At 39.5% G+C, this 13,680-nt stretch overlaps 1 protein-coding gene across 16 annotated transcripts in view; it reads left to right on the top strand.

Annotated features, from left to right (window-relative positions):
- PBRM1 (polybromo 1) overlaps positions 1–9,839 on the top strand; it is a 69,203-nt gene extending 59,364 nt beyond the window's left edge. For 11 of the 16 annotated variants that reach the window (XM_069812426.1, XM_069812423.1, XM_069812428.1 and 8 more), the window contains 4 exons: positions 1,690–1,845; positions 4,259–4,329; positions 6,105–6,321; positions 6,658–9,839. In XM_069812426.1, coding sequence (XP_069668527.1) covers positions 1,690–1,845; positions 4,259–4,329; positions 6,105–6,321; positions 6,658–6,830 — 617 coding nt within the window. In that variant the 3' untranslated portion in view covers positions 6,831–9,839. The remainder of the gene's footprint in view (positions 1–1,689; positions 1,846–4,258; positions 4,330–6,104; positions 6,322–6,657) is intronic. The other 5 variants (XM_069812436.1, XM_069812437.1, XM_069812435.1 and 2 more) reach the window with 1 other exon arrangement.
- The last annotated feature ends 3,841 nt before the right edge of the window (positions 9,840–13,680 follow it).

Genomic DNA, 13,680 nt, shown 5'->3' with positions numbered 1-13,680 from the left:
TGAGTATTTTATTTGGAAATGTAGAAATGAGCTTTCATGATTGATAAATATGGGTTTGTTTCATTGGAGGATTTTTGGTTTGTTTGTTTGTTTTAAAGCTTCAGAAGTGTATGTAAATGCATTGAAGATGTGATTGCAGCTCAGAGTGCACTGGAAGTACCAGACAGTAGCTACAGTGAAAGCCCTTTATTCTAGGGATGCTTTTTGTTTTCCTTCTTTTACTTTTTCCATTAGAAATATGGATTTCACTACATTAATAAAGAGGTACAGATGAGGTTCTAGTTATTTGAAATAGGGACTTAAGACCTATTTAATAAGTGTCAGTCTAGGTGTCCTGTGGAAAATGGAAGCTTGAGGGAGATCCGTTCTTTATTTTCTCATTGTTTGATCCATGTAAAGCTTTTGGAATTTCAGGTTTCTCACCTTTGTAACTCTTCCTGAGGAAGTGACAAATTGAGCTTGTATTTTGGAGCTGCTTGATCTGTTTTGATCCTGAGCTTGTGACAGCTTTGTTTTCAGTCAGAGCTGGTGTGAGTTTTTGGCCAGTCTTATTCCAGAAATCCCTGTTCTGAAAGTTTCTGTTATGAGTTACTGGGAGTGTGGCAAAGACTCAGTAGGTGGTTTCTTGGAACAGACTATAGAAGCCCCAGCAATTTTGCATTTCTAAACTTACCTCATCTCTCTAGACCTGCTTCTGTCCTCTGTCATCTTTTCATTGTCTTTCCAACCCCCTTCCTTGGTTACCTGACAACACATCCATTTAAATTAAAAAGCCTAGAAAACAGGCAAGGGACAAGCAAGTTACATTCCAGGACCTAATAAACATAGTGCAGTTATATTGTGTAGGTTCGCCTCATGGATAGAAGCAAATCTGAGCTGAAACCAGAATAAGCTCCAAATTGTCTTCCCTCACATGCAGAAAACTAAATTTATGAGCAGCAGCACAATACTGTCTTCATTGTATCATTGATTTTCCTATAAAGACACCTTGAAGACATTGAAATTCTGTGAGGAACTGCAGGTGCTCCTTTTAAGTCCTTTTACTTCAGTCTAGTGCTGTGAGTGTAAGCCGCTGCAGCCCAGCACATCCTGTGCTGTCAGGTTTAAAATTTGCGTTACTTCCTTAGTTCATACTTGAGATGGTTTAATAAAAATCACCTGTCACTGCCATTAGTTTTAAGTATGCGAATGTTGTAGGGCTTTTGTGTGTGTAATTTTGCATATAAGCTGCAGAAAAATGTATAGGTTTTTATTTTTGTTCCAGTTGGGTTTGGTCTCTGAGCTAGCCCATGTAGCAGGGCCATACGTGAAGCTTGTGTAGTTAGTGTTGTGTTTGTAATCTGTATGCAGATGGCAGAGCTTTAAGCTATATTAAAATTGCTTGCATTAGTAACATTTAATTGTGGCTGAATTTATTCCTTGTGTTAACATATCTGAATATTCAGCATTTATTGCCCCATGAGAAACATACAAATACACTAAATACTAATTCATCAAAAGAATAGTGTTTTGTATTTATAACTTTATTTTTAATTTTTGTTCATTTTTGCAAGATACTAATTGTAGTATTGTCTTGCTGTACTAAAGGTGCTTTTTTTTTTTTTTTCTTTTGTGGATAGTGCATGTCTTACTGTGTAGATCATATTGCATGTTATTGATGCATGTTTGAAATTTGTTGTGTCCTTCAAGGCATGATAAGTGGCTATCCACCGGTGCTGCCACCTTTGCAGGGCCCAGTTGATGGCATTGTTAGCATGGGCAGCATGCAGCCACTTCACCCAGGGGTGCCCCCACCCCACCAACTTCCGCCAGGTATGCCAGGCATCCCAGGCATCCCACCACCCGGTAAGAATGTCATCCTCATTCGCTCCTTGTTTCATTTTCATGTACTTGCCGTTTAACCAGTTGTAACAGAAATTATCTGCAGCTTGTTTTGGTCATAGCTTTTGTTTCTGAACATTGCAGGTTTGTTTAGCTGCAGCGCACACAGTGCACTGCTGAATATATGAGATACGTGCAAAACATTGACAGAGCAGCATGTCCAGTAAACTGGCAGGGAAAGGTTACTGGAGAAAAGTGATGCTGCTCCAGCAGTAGTTTTGCTCCAGCCAAAAAACTTGACAATTGTGCTTGAGTTTATCAGAGGTCTGAAAAGCTGAAATCAATCTATTCATATCCTTATGTCATTTGAATAGCGTCCTTCCACTCCTCCTTTTCTTATTTAAAGTGGACTTATAAATGAAATTTATTGCTCTCACTCCTTATCGAACTCTTTTTTCAGTATGTTAATCAGTAGTTAGACTACCCTTAAATGAACCTGGTCATGTAAGACCCCTTGGCCATTGGAGCACTGACATATGTTATTATAAACCAGTGTTCAGATTGACCATTGTTGGTAGAATAATAACTGGAAGTACTTGGTGATGAGGTGAACTCAATATACTGCTGTGGCCAAATTTTGGATCGATTTTTGAGAGCATATCTACTACACGTTTGCTTTTTTTTTTTTTTACACACTTTTGTTGAAAAGTGAGGCTGAATGAAGCATAAACATTTTTCCAGTGTTAATCCCATTAACAAGTACCCATTATGGGGAAAAATGTTCATCTGCCCTCTCATCCTGTTTTCTGTGGATTCTTTCCGTTTTTACCTCTGATAACTCATGTGTCTGTTTAAAAGATGTGCATCCCATATGTTCAGCAGTTAAACAAGCTGTGGACAAAAGTGGTCTCATTTGCCTCTCCTTACCCCACTCGCAACTGTGTTTATCAGAAGCTCTGTTAAGACTATCTGTATGTAAATTGGTTTGGTTTTTTTTTTTCATTTGTTTGTTTGCTTTTTTTAAAAAAAAAAATCCATTAGGTGTGCAGCTTGCAGCTTTGCTGGTGTGTATGATTCACCATAATGTCATGTAGAGGGAGTAGGAAAATAGCTGTGTGTTTGTGAGCCTGTCCCCGACTCACTAAGGCAGTGACATTTAGCACACATCAGCAACATACAAAAATGTTTGGGAGGCGAATCCAGGACAATGCATTTCTTTGAAGAGTTTTTCCAGCTGGAGAAGTGGGCTGCGTGTATGATGTTTAAAACGGAGAGGATATGGATTAGGGAAAAAACAATGCCTGGGAATGGAGGACCACATGTGAAGTGGTGCTAAATGGGGCTGGGTGGGCTAAGGGTGAAGCCATGCTCTGATGCTGGAAAGATGGGGGTGCCCTCCTCCAGACCTCTTTGCTTTGTACCAAAAAAAATCTGTGCCACAACTTGTGTTATCAACGTTTTTCCCAACTTCTGACTTGCTGTTAGTACAGATGCATTTAAAGTGGGGGCTGTGATCAAGTGGAAAATGCATTCAAAATACGCTTTAGTGTGCAAAATGCTGTGGCACATCTTTTGATCACTGATACAGAAACCTGCATGCAAATTAAACCCTTAGGAAGAGCACAGTTAATTTGCAGCTTTTCCAATGAATGAATATGAGAAGTGGCATAAACAGAAGGAAACACAGCAGCACACACAACTTTTCAGACAAAAGCATCTGTATGTGAAATATCAGGAACTGCATGACTCTTACGTAGATTTATAGATTTTTGTATGTAAGACTGACATGGGTGTTTTCTGCTGTGCTCTGCAATAGCGAAAAGTCTCAATATGTTTGAGGAAAAACTAACAGTTTTTATTTTTTTTAAATTTATTTCAAATGTTCATCGGTCTTATATGTAAGACTGTTAAAGCTTAACCTGCAAGTTACGTTTTATGTTATTGAGATCTAACAGAATTTGTGCAATGGCTTGAATTTCCTCCTGCTGTGAATGTATTTTATAAAACTGAACACAAGGAAATGTTAAATGTTGCTAAAGCAAATCAGCATTTCCTTTCTTAAAGGATTTCAGGAAGATCCTGTCAAGCCAAAGGCATATATTATAAATGAAAAGATTTAGTCAGGCAATGACTAAGTAATGTCAAAAAAACCTGAAAACCAAAAATTATTCACTTTGCATTTATTTAATTAAATTAATTCAACAGGCCACATATCGATGTTTGGTGGGGTAGTTGTCATGTTGGCTTTTTTTTTTTTTTTCATTCAGAATCTTCTGAAATGCTTTTACTGGGGAGAGGGGGATATTTGAATGTCATACATCTGCTTAAAATAACTGTGAGCAATGATATCAAAGTATAAATTCTTACTATAGAAGATGAAAGAGGTATTTGTTACTGCTCTGAAATAAGACCAATTATTTTATATTTTGGAATATAGGTGTTATAGGCCAAAATGTGTCCCCCATGGTAGGCACTCCAGCACCCGGAGCAAGTCCTTTTGGACAGCAGGTGAGTAATTTTTGCATTATTTATGAGGTTCTAGGGCTCTGAATTAGCATTTGAACAATGTCTGTTGTGGTTTAACCCCAGTCAGCAACTAAGCACCACGCAGCTGCTCACTCACTCCCCTCCCCCCTGCAGTGGGATGGGGGAGAAAATCAGGAAAAGAAGTAAAACTTGTGGGTTGAGATAAGAACGGTTTAATAGAACAGAAGAAACTAATAATGATAACACTAATAAAATGACAATAGTAATAATAAAAAGATAAGAATATACAAGTGATGCACAATGCAATTGCTCACCACCCGCCAATCGACACTCAGTTAGTCCCCGAGCAGCGATTCCCCCCACCGCCACTCCTCCCAGGTTCTATACTAGATATGATGTCACATGGTATGGAATACCCCGTTGGCCAGTTTGGGTCAGCTGCCCTGGCTGTGTCCCCTTCCAACTTCTTGGGCATCAGAAGCTGAAAAATCCTTGACTTTAGACTAAATGTTGCTTAGCAACAACTGAAAACATCAGTGTTATCAACATTCTTCTCATACCTAACTCAAAAACATAGCACTATACCAGCTACTAGGAAGACAATTAACTCTATCCCAGCTGAAGCCAGGACCATATCTCACTTATGACCTGTAGGGGTGCATATAGCCCAGGGACAGCATAAATGAAATGTACACCGATGTATTTAGAACCAGTTAATATCTTACACTCAAAGTGTATGTTGGTATTTGTTGGTTGAATTGTTATTAGACTAATTAGGTCCTGTCCAGTGGGATAACGTCTGCAGTGTAAGCAAGACAGTGTTTTGTTTTGTTTTCCTTCTACTAAAGACGAGTCATTTCAATACACTGTTAAACTGCTGGTAATTTAGGTTTTGCATGCTTCAGTGATGCAGAGAGGACGCTGTCCACTTTCTCAGCCGTTGATGAGTGGGTAAAAACTGTTTTGTTTGCTCCTGTATTTCACGAACTGATGAAGCAGATGTTTATTGGCAGTTCAGAATTTGTGAGTTTGGATAACAGTGATGATCAGATGTTTCTTCTCAGAGATTAACACAGATTAAGTATTCAGCACATTTCCGATTTTATTGACTAAATTTTTGCATCATAAAGAGAAGTGTGATTTTGGCTAGAAGGGTGTAAAGAAAACCAGAAGTTGAGTGAGAAAGTAGTGAAGTGTATATGTCATGGCACTGAGTTATTCCAGACCACAGGATATTTCTGCTAAGAGTTCTCAGTACTGCTACTTAATCACAATGGTGGCAATTCTTCTGTGTGACTGTGGGGTTTTTTTGTGTGCCTGCGATTTTTGCCTGACAGTGATTAGCATTTATTCTGTGGAAGTATCCCAGTCATCCAAGGATCAGGGTCAGTTTGGATTAGATGTTTTAGATATAAACCCCACACTTCACAGACCACACAGTTTCTGATCAAATTAGAGAAAGCATGAAATAAAAAGGAGGCAAAAGGAGTAATTAAGATTAATAGGAGAGAGGAGAAATGGTGATAGTAATCAGAGTATGTTTACATAGATTAGAAATATGAACAATGTTGTCTGTTAAATATGAATATGGTTTGTTTGCACTTCTCTCTGTGCATCTCACTGACCCCAGTAGATAGCCCTGGCTGAAGTGGGTGTCCTCCAGGGAAATTTTCTTATGCCTTTGCTCATAACCTGTTTTGAAGCTCCATTGTATGAGGATGACCTGATGCACACATGTGAATGGGCTTCCCTGCAATTCCCCGAAATGTGATCTCTCCATTACTTTGTCATTGCAGATAGGAATCCTTGGCCCACCGGGACAGCAGGCACCGCCTCCGTATCCCGGCCAGAGCCCAGCAAGTCAGCCAGTTATGCAGCAGCCCACAACTCCCATGTTCGTCTCCCCTCCACCAAAGACACAGAGGCTTCTTCATTCTGAAGCGTATCTGAAATATATTGAGGGGCTTAGTGCTGAATCAAATAGTATTAGCAAGTGGGACCAGACCCTTGCAGGTAAGGCTTTTGATAGAGTGGAATGTTTCCAGACAGAACACACTTCTTCGTAACCATTAATATCTTTTGTTTTTATGAAAAATGCTAAATAAATCTGCTGCTTACTTAATAAAATGTACACATGCAAGTAATTATTAAAAACAAATCAACAGAATGGGAATATATATGTTATCAGTAGGCTAATTCCATTGATGTTGTATAAATCTAAGAATCAATTGTATGGGCTTAAATACTAGGAGTAAAAGTTATACTGTAGAATTACATTCAGCTTTTTCTAGAAAAATTGTGGTAAATATCAAAGCCAGTAGATAATTGGACCATTTCTTGACCTTCCAGCACGAAGACGAGATGTCCACTTATCAAAAGAACAAGAGAGCCGACTCCCTTCACACTGGTTGAAAAGTAAAGGGGCTCATACCACAATGGCTGATGCATTATGGCGTCTGCGAGACTTGATGCTACGAGACACCCTTAATATCCGTCAGGCATACAACATAGAAAACGTTTAGTCGCATAATTGCTTCTTTCTTTGATACCGGCATATAAGGAGTTTTGTGGAACAATAGCTGTTTTAGTTACTGGGTGGGAAGAGATAACCAACAATAATTTGTATTGCATTTTACTGTACATTGCAAGACCATTTTTATATAAGGACACTTTTAATAAGCATATTTCACTTTTTGTTATATTAAGTTGACTTTATCAAATACACGGATTTTTGCATATGTTTCCTTTGTTTGAAAGGCGATTTCATAATTGGTTAAGTGTAGTCAAGGATTCATCTTTCTTATACTTTATTGCTGAGAATCGGATGCCATTGTTTTTATATAAAAGAAGAAAAAAGAAAACAAAGTATTTACAGATTGATACAGTGGAATGTGAAATTAGTCATAGTTTACATCTTAGAAGAATGTGTGTACATGTGCTTGTGTGTGCTAGCCACTTCCAGCAGAAATCTTGCTTGGATGTGAACAGGGAGGATCTCTTAAAAGAAGCTAAAGGTAAGATGTGCATTGACGCTAGGGAAAAATGACATTTCAAGTCAATACTGAGGCAGCTGAGTGGGCCACAGCAATCGTGGAAGTGCTAGTGTGGACAGGACAAGGGTGTCTTGACCACTAATGTTGTCCAGTCCTGTCCAGTTAATTGTGTAGCCAAGGCCATTGCGATCCTAAATCAGTAACAGAATACATGTGCTGGCATGTGCTTAGAAGGTGAAATGTTTCATCTACCGTGACCTGTGTTGGGGGTTCTGTGATGTCCCTAACACCAAGCAGTGGGAAGGGGAAGCTTCCTCCCTAAGCAATTCCGTCTGCATGTGGGAGAGGCATGCAGAACTTCGAACCAGTTCAGGTCTTGAAAGGTAAGTTAGAGGAGAAGAAAAGTTGAGTTGTTTTGTTAGTGAAGTAACGTGATGTTTTTAAATTCACACGTGTTCCGTTAATGATTGGGCATTGTAAGACTTTTTATATGCTTTCTTTAAGTGTATTGATTCACCTTAATGAAAGTTTTGCAATGCAAAATTTGACACTTAAATTAACTTTAAAGTAAAATACTACTGTACGGTATGTGTAAGTTCAGCATAGTGAGTATGTTGGAGAAATAGAGTACTTGCATTGCAGCCTTCAGAGGGCTTGGGGGTTTTTTGTTTTGGTTTGTTTGGTTTGGTTTTTTTTAAGTTAAGTAAGGTAGGTATAGACTCTTCTTGCCAAATTTCAAGGTTGTGGCTGCCTTCTGCTAAAGACTTATCTGTCCTCATAACTAACCAACCTTTTGGACTGCAAAGGTATTTGTTTAAAGGTAAATCCTTTAATGTATTTAATTTTAGAAAAAGAATTAATACTTCTGGATTGCATTAAGTAACTGGGAAAGATCTATTAATTTGCAAAAATTGTTGGCAGGAACGTGGTCACTGCAACTCAGTCCGAAAGAACTGATTTACTGATACACTTTATCTTACTGCTAGAGATGTTCATCATGTGGAAATGTTTTTTAAAGTCTAATAGTACAGAACACTTTCATTTCAGTATATTTGGCAGAAGGTTAAATATTTTTCTTCAAATACTGGATATCTTGGGTTTTGTTTTGCTGATGTAATTAATACTGATGAGGGAAGTGACGTGCAAGTATAAACTGTTACTTAATTTTACTGGCTAATTCCTCTCCCTCTCCTATTGCAATCCTCCAGTCATTGCACAGAAAACCATGTAATTACAAATAGGCACTTAAGGACATTTTAGGTCAGATGTGCAATGGACATGAAGAAAATGGAATTAAGCAACATATAGGGAAATTACAATTTTGAACTCTACAAGTAGCACACCTGTGGTACAGAAATTCTTTACTGGCCTTTGTAAATTATCAATTTTATTTAAGAAGGTAGAAACTGAATAGTCTTAGACCACCCCCATATATACAGTATCATCTTAAAATGTGATTAAATTACTGTAGGCTTTGCAATTTTTAGCCACAAAGACGGGACGTTGAAGTGAATCAGGCAGCAAATCCTAGTTTTTGAGTATTTGGAACTATCAATGATTGTACTAATACACCACCAGATTCTCCTACTTCTCAGCATTAACAAAAATTACACCAAAGAACCTGGGATGGATTTTAGTTAAGTTATTGTTTTATTTATTTTCTTTTGAGGACTGGATGGGACTCCCTTTGGAGCCTGTATAACTCAGATGTTTAATTTATCTGAAGGTCAGTGATGAGCAGACTTGCAGCACTGGCTCTCTCCTGCCCGAGCAGCTGAAGCTCTACTTTCGCTGCTCTTTCCGGCCCAGGAGCAAGAGATTGGAAGTGCAAATGAAACCTGGGTCCTCCCGCAAGGCAGTGCAGAGCACTACCACTAAGCCACTGGGCTGGCCCTAATCAATTATTTTAAGCTTTGTTTATTTATTTCAAAATCATGTCTCTGTATATTGGAGGCATTTCAGTCGATTGCAGTAAAATTTAGGATATAATGGCTACAGTCTAGAATTCAAAACCAGCAAAAGAAACTGTTTTCTGACTCTGGTTTAAAAAAAAAAAAAAAAAAAAAAAAGACATGTCTGTCTGTCTTTCTCTTTCTCTCTCTTTGTGGGTATTTAAACCCCTCATTTGTTTTCCACTGCCATTCATTGTACTGGCGTGAACAAAACTTTCATATTAAAATAAAAGTATGTATGGGAAATGGTTGGCTTCTGTGAGAGTGGAAAACAGATTAATCTAGGACCGGTATTTTCATAAACCAGTTGGAGGTGACTAATAATTATTTGTTCTCTTCCTCAGTCCTTCCCTTCCGTGAGAAAATTTACTGTTTGTGTAAAAATACAAAACGTTGATGTTGGTGACTTTTTTTTTTTCCAGCGTATGTTTTCGGACCTGGTTAATCCATGCTTGGCTTTTCATTAGATCTTGTACTCCTGAAGGTTAAGCTGCTAACCAGGTTTATAACATGTATGTACCATCACTTTGTTTACCTGAGTCTTTTTAATTTGAATAAAAATAGTTTGCAAAGTGTTTTGGATTAACCAGGTTTGAGTGTCCCATCAAGACTTTTGTTAGGATTTTATTTCAAGTAATTCTGGCTGTTGCTGATCCAGATTTTATTAAGTCCTTGGTACATGCATGCTTGTGCGTGGGTAAAGAATCCTTTTTATATTGTCCTGTGTATTTCAAGAGGTGCCTGGTAAGTAATAAGAACAGTGATGCTGAAAAATATGGTTGAAGATTGAGCCATAAGGAGCACGAACAGTTAAACCTTGAAAAATATGTGATGCATTGGGAACAAGCTGAGTGGAGATGATAAGACTCGGTCAGGCCCAGATGCCCCCACATTAATTGCTTTGAAAATAAACAGCAAGCCTTAATTTCATACTGGAAGCTAACCTGGTTCAGGACTGTCTTATGTAGCTGTGTAATAAAGGAAATTAGAACAGTAATATGGAAAAAGCATCTTTTACACAATAAAATTGGAAACCAGGATAGAAATTTTCTTTAATACCACAAACTGCAAGAAAAATTAAGCGATAGCAACCTCTTAAGTCTCAAGGTGCCTCTGCCATAAAATTTACAAAGAGGTATTTAAACAACCAGAGCAGATACCATTATATTTAATTAACACGTATTCATGTCTTTGACCCAGGGGATAAACACTGCCTCTCATGCAGGCTGCCAGCTTTACAGAACTTCCACCTTTCTAAAATTTGATGGTGCAGTTGCACAGAGGAGACTAATTCTAATCATCCTCTACATCTTTTTTTGCTCAGACTGAGATACTGAAGATCATCCACAGATGTATGTAGCTCCCTCTTGGCTGCAAATGCACTAAATTGGAGCAGTGTTTCAAAATGTCTGGGTACTCTGAACATCAAGTAAGAAATGAGATCTGATTCACTGATATATGTGAAATTTTTTTATTAATAAAATAAACCTCATATCCCTTTTGCTTACTGCATTTTCCAGCAAGTCTAATTTGACCATCATGCAAAGAAACAAAAGGACAGCTGCTGCAGTGCAGTAGGGTGCAGTGGTGATCACGGATAAAGAGATTCTCGGTCTCTGTCAGGCCTTGGAGACATGGTCGTCTCCTACGGTCAGTCCTTCCTGCGCCAAAAGGGATCAGAAATCCAATGCAGAAATCTGGCCATGCAGCTTATTGTCTGTTAAAGGGGGCAGTGGAGAAACAGGAAAAGAAATGGAGGAGAATGCCCTGGATTACACAGCAACATGAGTAACCGGTGTGGCTCAGCCCAGGTTAAGCTAAGCTTGATGAAAGCCTGGACAAAAATGGTGAAGGATGGTTAGTCCTTCATGAAGTCTGTGCAACTGTCTCTACAGGGAGTGTCCAAATTCAGTTTCCATTGGGTGATTTTTGGGAGGACTATAATTAATCCTCACGCTTTGTGCGAAGCACCAATGTCCAGTGATAACTTAAGGAAATTCCTTGGGACCAGTCATCCCACCAGTGCCTGTTGCAGGCTTTTGCAACTTTCTTGGAAGCACCTGGGGCTAGCCATAACCAGAGCGCAGGTACAGTTTTGTATGTGTGTATGAAGTCCAAAGCAAAATCTCGCCTGCACTGAAGATGACAGTTTTGCTCTAGGGAAGAGTTTACAAATACATAACAGATTACTATTTTTTCCTTTTTCTACTGTTGAAAAGCTGGGACAAAACTCTGCTGCACCCCTGTGCCAGGGAGGAGTACGGGCTGGGCACATACACACTTCCTTTACCAGAACTTCTTTTCAGTACTTCCCTGGCTCACCACAGGTCTTTCAGCAGGCAGCATCTTTGGGTGCACAACAGCAGGGAAACAAATCAACAAACACCCATTCTTTCCACAAAATCATTCTGAATCGGTTGTGAAATGGTTCCCTCTCTAATGCTGGAGTGGTGAGCAGCATTGCTTGTACACAGGTATCACTGTTTGTTCACAGATGACTATTTACTGCTGCTGCTGCTTATACCAAGTTGAAATTTTCCATGCTTGATACCTATATTGACCTGACTTCTGCAATTTGGAAAGCTTTCAACAGAAATGCTTTGCTAATTCTCAGAATTTCCTATTGTGGCTGCTGCAAAGCGAACATGAGACCGCTGTTTGTAGATGCTAAGCTGCATTCTGGGCTGACACCAGATGAACTCCCTGAAGAAGGGATGGACGTGCTCAACTCCAGAACTGGCAAGGGCTCAGCAGCACTTAAAATGAGAGCTGTGTTCCTGGCTTGCTCCCGCAGTGCATAACGGAAGCAGCGGTGTTCCCAGTGCTAGCCTGAGCTCTGAGCCGAAGGAGAGTTCTCACTTCCTCCCAGTTGCCCACCACCACAGCAGACAGATAGAGGGGGAAGCTGGAGGATGGGAAGGAAATAGGGAAATGTGAGCTGGAAAGAAGATGGGGAAGGCAAAGACCACAGAACTGGGTGTCAGCAGGGATAAAACTGAGAAACCAAATGAAGACCTTGGTTGTTGAAGATTGGGTGTAGATTAAAACTGATACTAAATCCCAGCATGGGCTCGGTACTGGAATGGGCTGGGCACTGGGGCCTTACAGCCACTCTTAATTCCAGCATTGGCGAGAGACTGGCAAAATCGAATGCAGAAGGATCAGCACTAGCAAACACATTGTGGAAGCAAGAATACAGTTCAGATTTCTGAATGTCAAGCTTCATCTGCTGTCATAACAGATCTGTGTTGCCTAAAATCGTACAATGCCAACTTGGACAATTTTATTCCTGCGCTGGTCATGAAGACCAGTGCCACAGAATTCCCTGACACCACAATTTTTGTGAGTGACTGCAGCCTGTCTCTTTCTGTTTACCTAGCTGGAGACACCTAAGATATCTTCCAGACATGCTTGGCGCTCTCAGCTGCAAATGGGAAACAGTGCTGCAAAATAAGAGCTCTGATGTGAAAAATTGGGCCTCAACTCACCGATGTCTGTGAAACACCCTGCTATTATTACAGGAGTGCTAAGGGAAGCCACAGGACGTTTTCATACCAGGCTTCTGAGGACTGAGAAGTAACTAGGGCACGAGGCTTTTTCTTAAAAAAAAGCAAGGATATTGAAAAACTTATTTGCTCTATGGAAACAAAGAACCAGCAGGAGAGAGTTCCAAAAGACTCAAGAAGTAAAGGCAGATGGAGCTAAAGCATGATAATTTTCAAAATCTGGCTTTTTATTAATGCTTTATTCTTTATTGTATTGCTACAGTCAGGATTTAGTTCAGTGGAATGCTCTGTGACTGCAAAGAGAAGCTTGTGCGTGAGTGTTTGAACTTGGGCTCTGCCTCGGAACCAAAGTCAAAATCTAATTCGTATTACTTCTGAAATAGAGGTTTTCCCCAAGTAATTCATTTGCCATCCAGTCAAAATATGCAGCGGCACGGTCACATCTTTAATTCTCTGTCAGTTTTTTATCTCCTGAAAACACAAGTAGCACTAGTCCTCCACATCAAGTGCTTGGAAGACACAACACAAAGTACAGTGGTTACCCTCCATGTGCAAGTTATGTACCTGCACCGTAACATCTTCACAACAGCCATTGTCTCTTTAGTTGATGAAAACTTAGTTCTGTGGAAAACAGCTGTTAGGAATTAGCACAGGAATGCATGTAAATGTATGAACTCCCTTGGGTTTGTTTTTAGGCTGAACTTAAGAATTGGCTTCTTTGTGGAACCCTCAACATATACACATACCATCAGAAATGAAACAAATTTCATTAATAAGTGATCCTCACTGATAATACTGCATCAGTCACCCTAATGCAGCCACTGACATGCTCCCACGCACTTGAGAGCTAGTGCCACTGTGTTAAGGGAGTAAAACAAAACTTTAAAAGGTGTCCAGGATATAACAGTTAGCTCTGTTTTC

Source organism: Haliaeetus albicilla, chromosome 24, assembly GCF_947461875.1.
Source record: "Haliaeetus albicilla chromosome 24, bHalAlb1.1, whole genome shotgun sequence".
In the NCBI taxonomy this organism is placed as follows: domain Eukaryota; kingdom Metazoa; phylum Chordata; class Aves; order Accipitriformes; family Accipitridae; genus Haliaeetus; species Haliaeetus albicilla.
The sequence above is the reverse complement of the archived record's forward strand: the minus strand, read 5'-3'. Positions and strand labels throughout refer to the sequence as shown.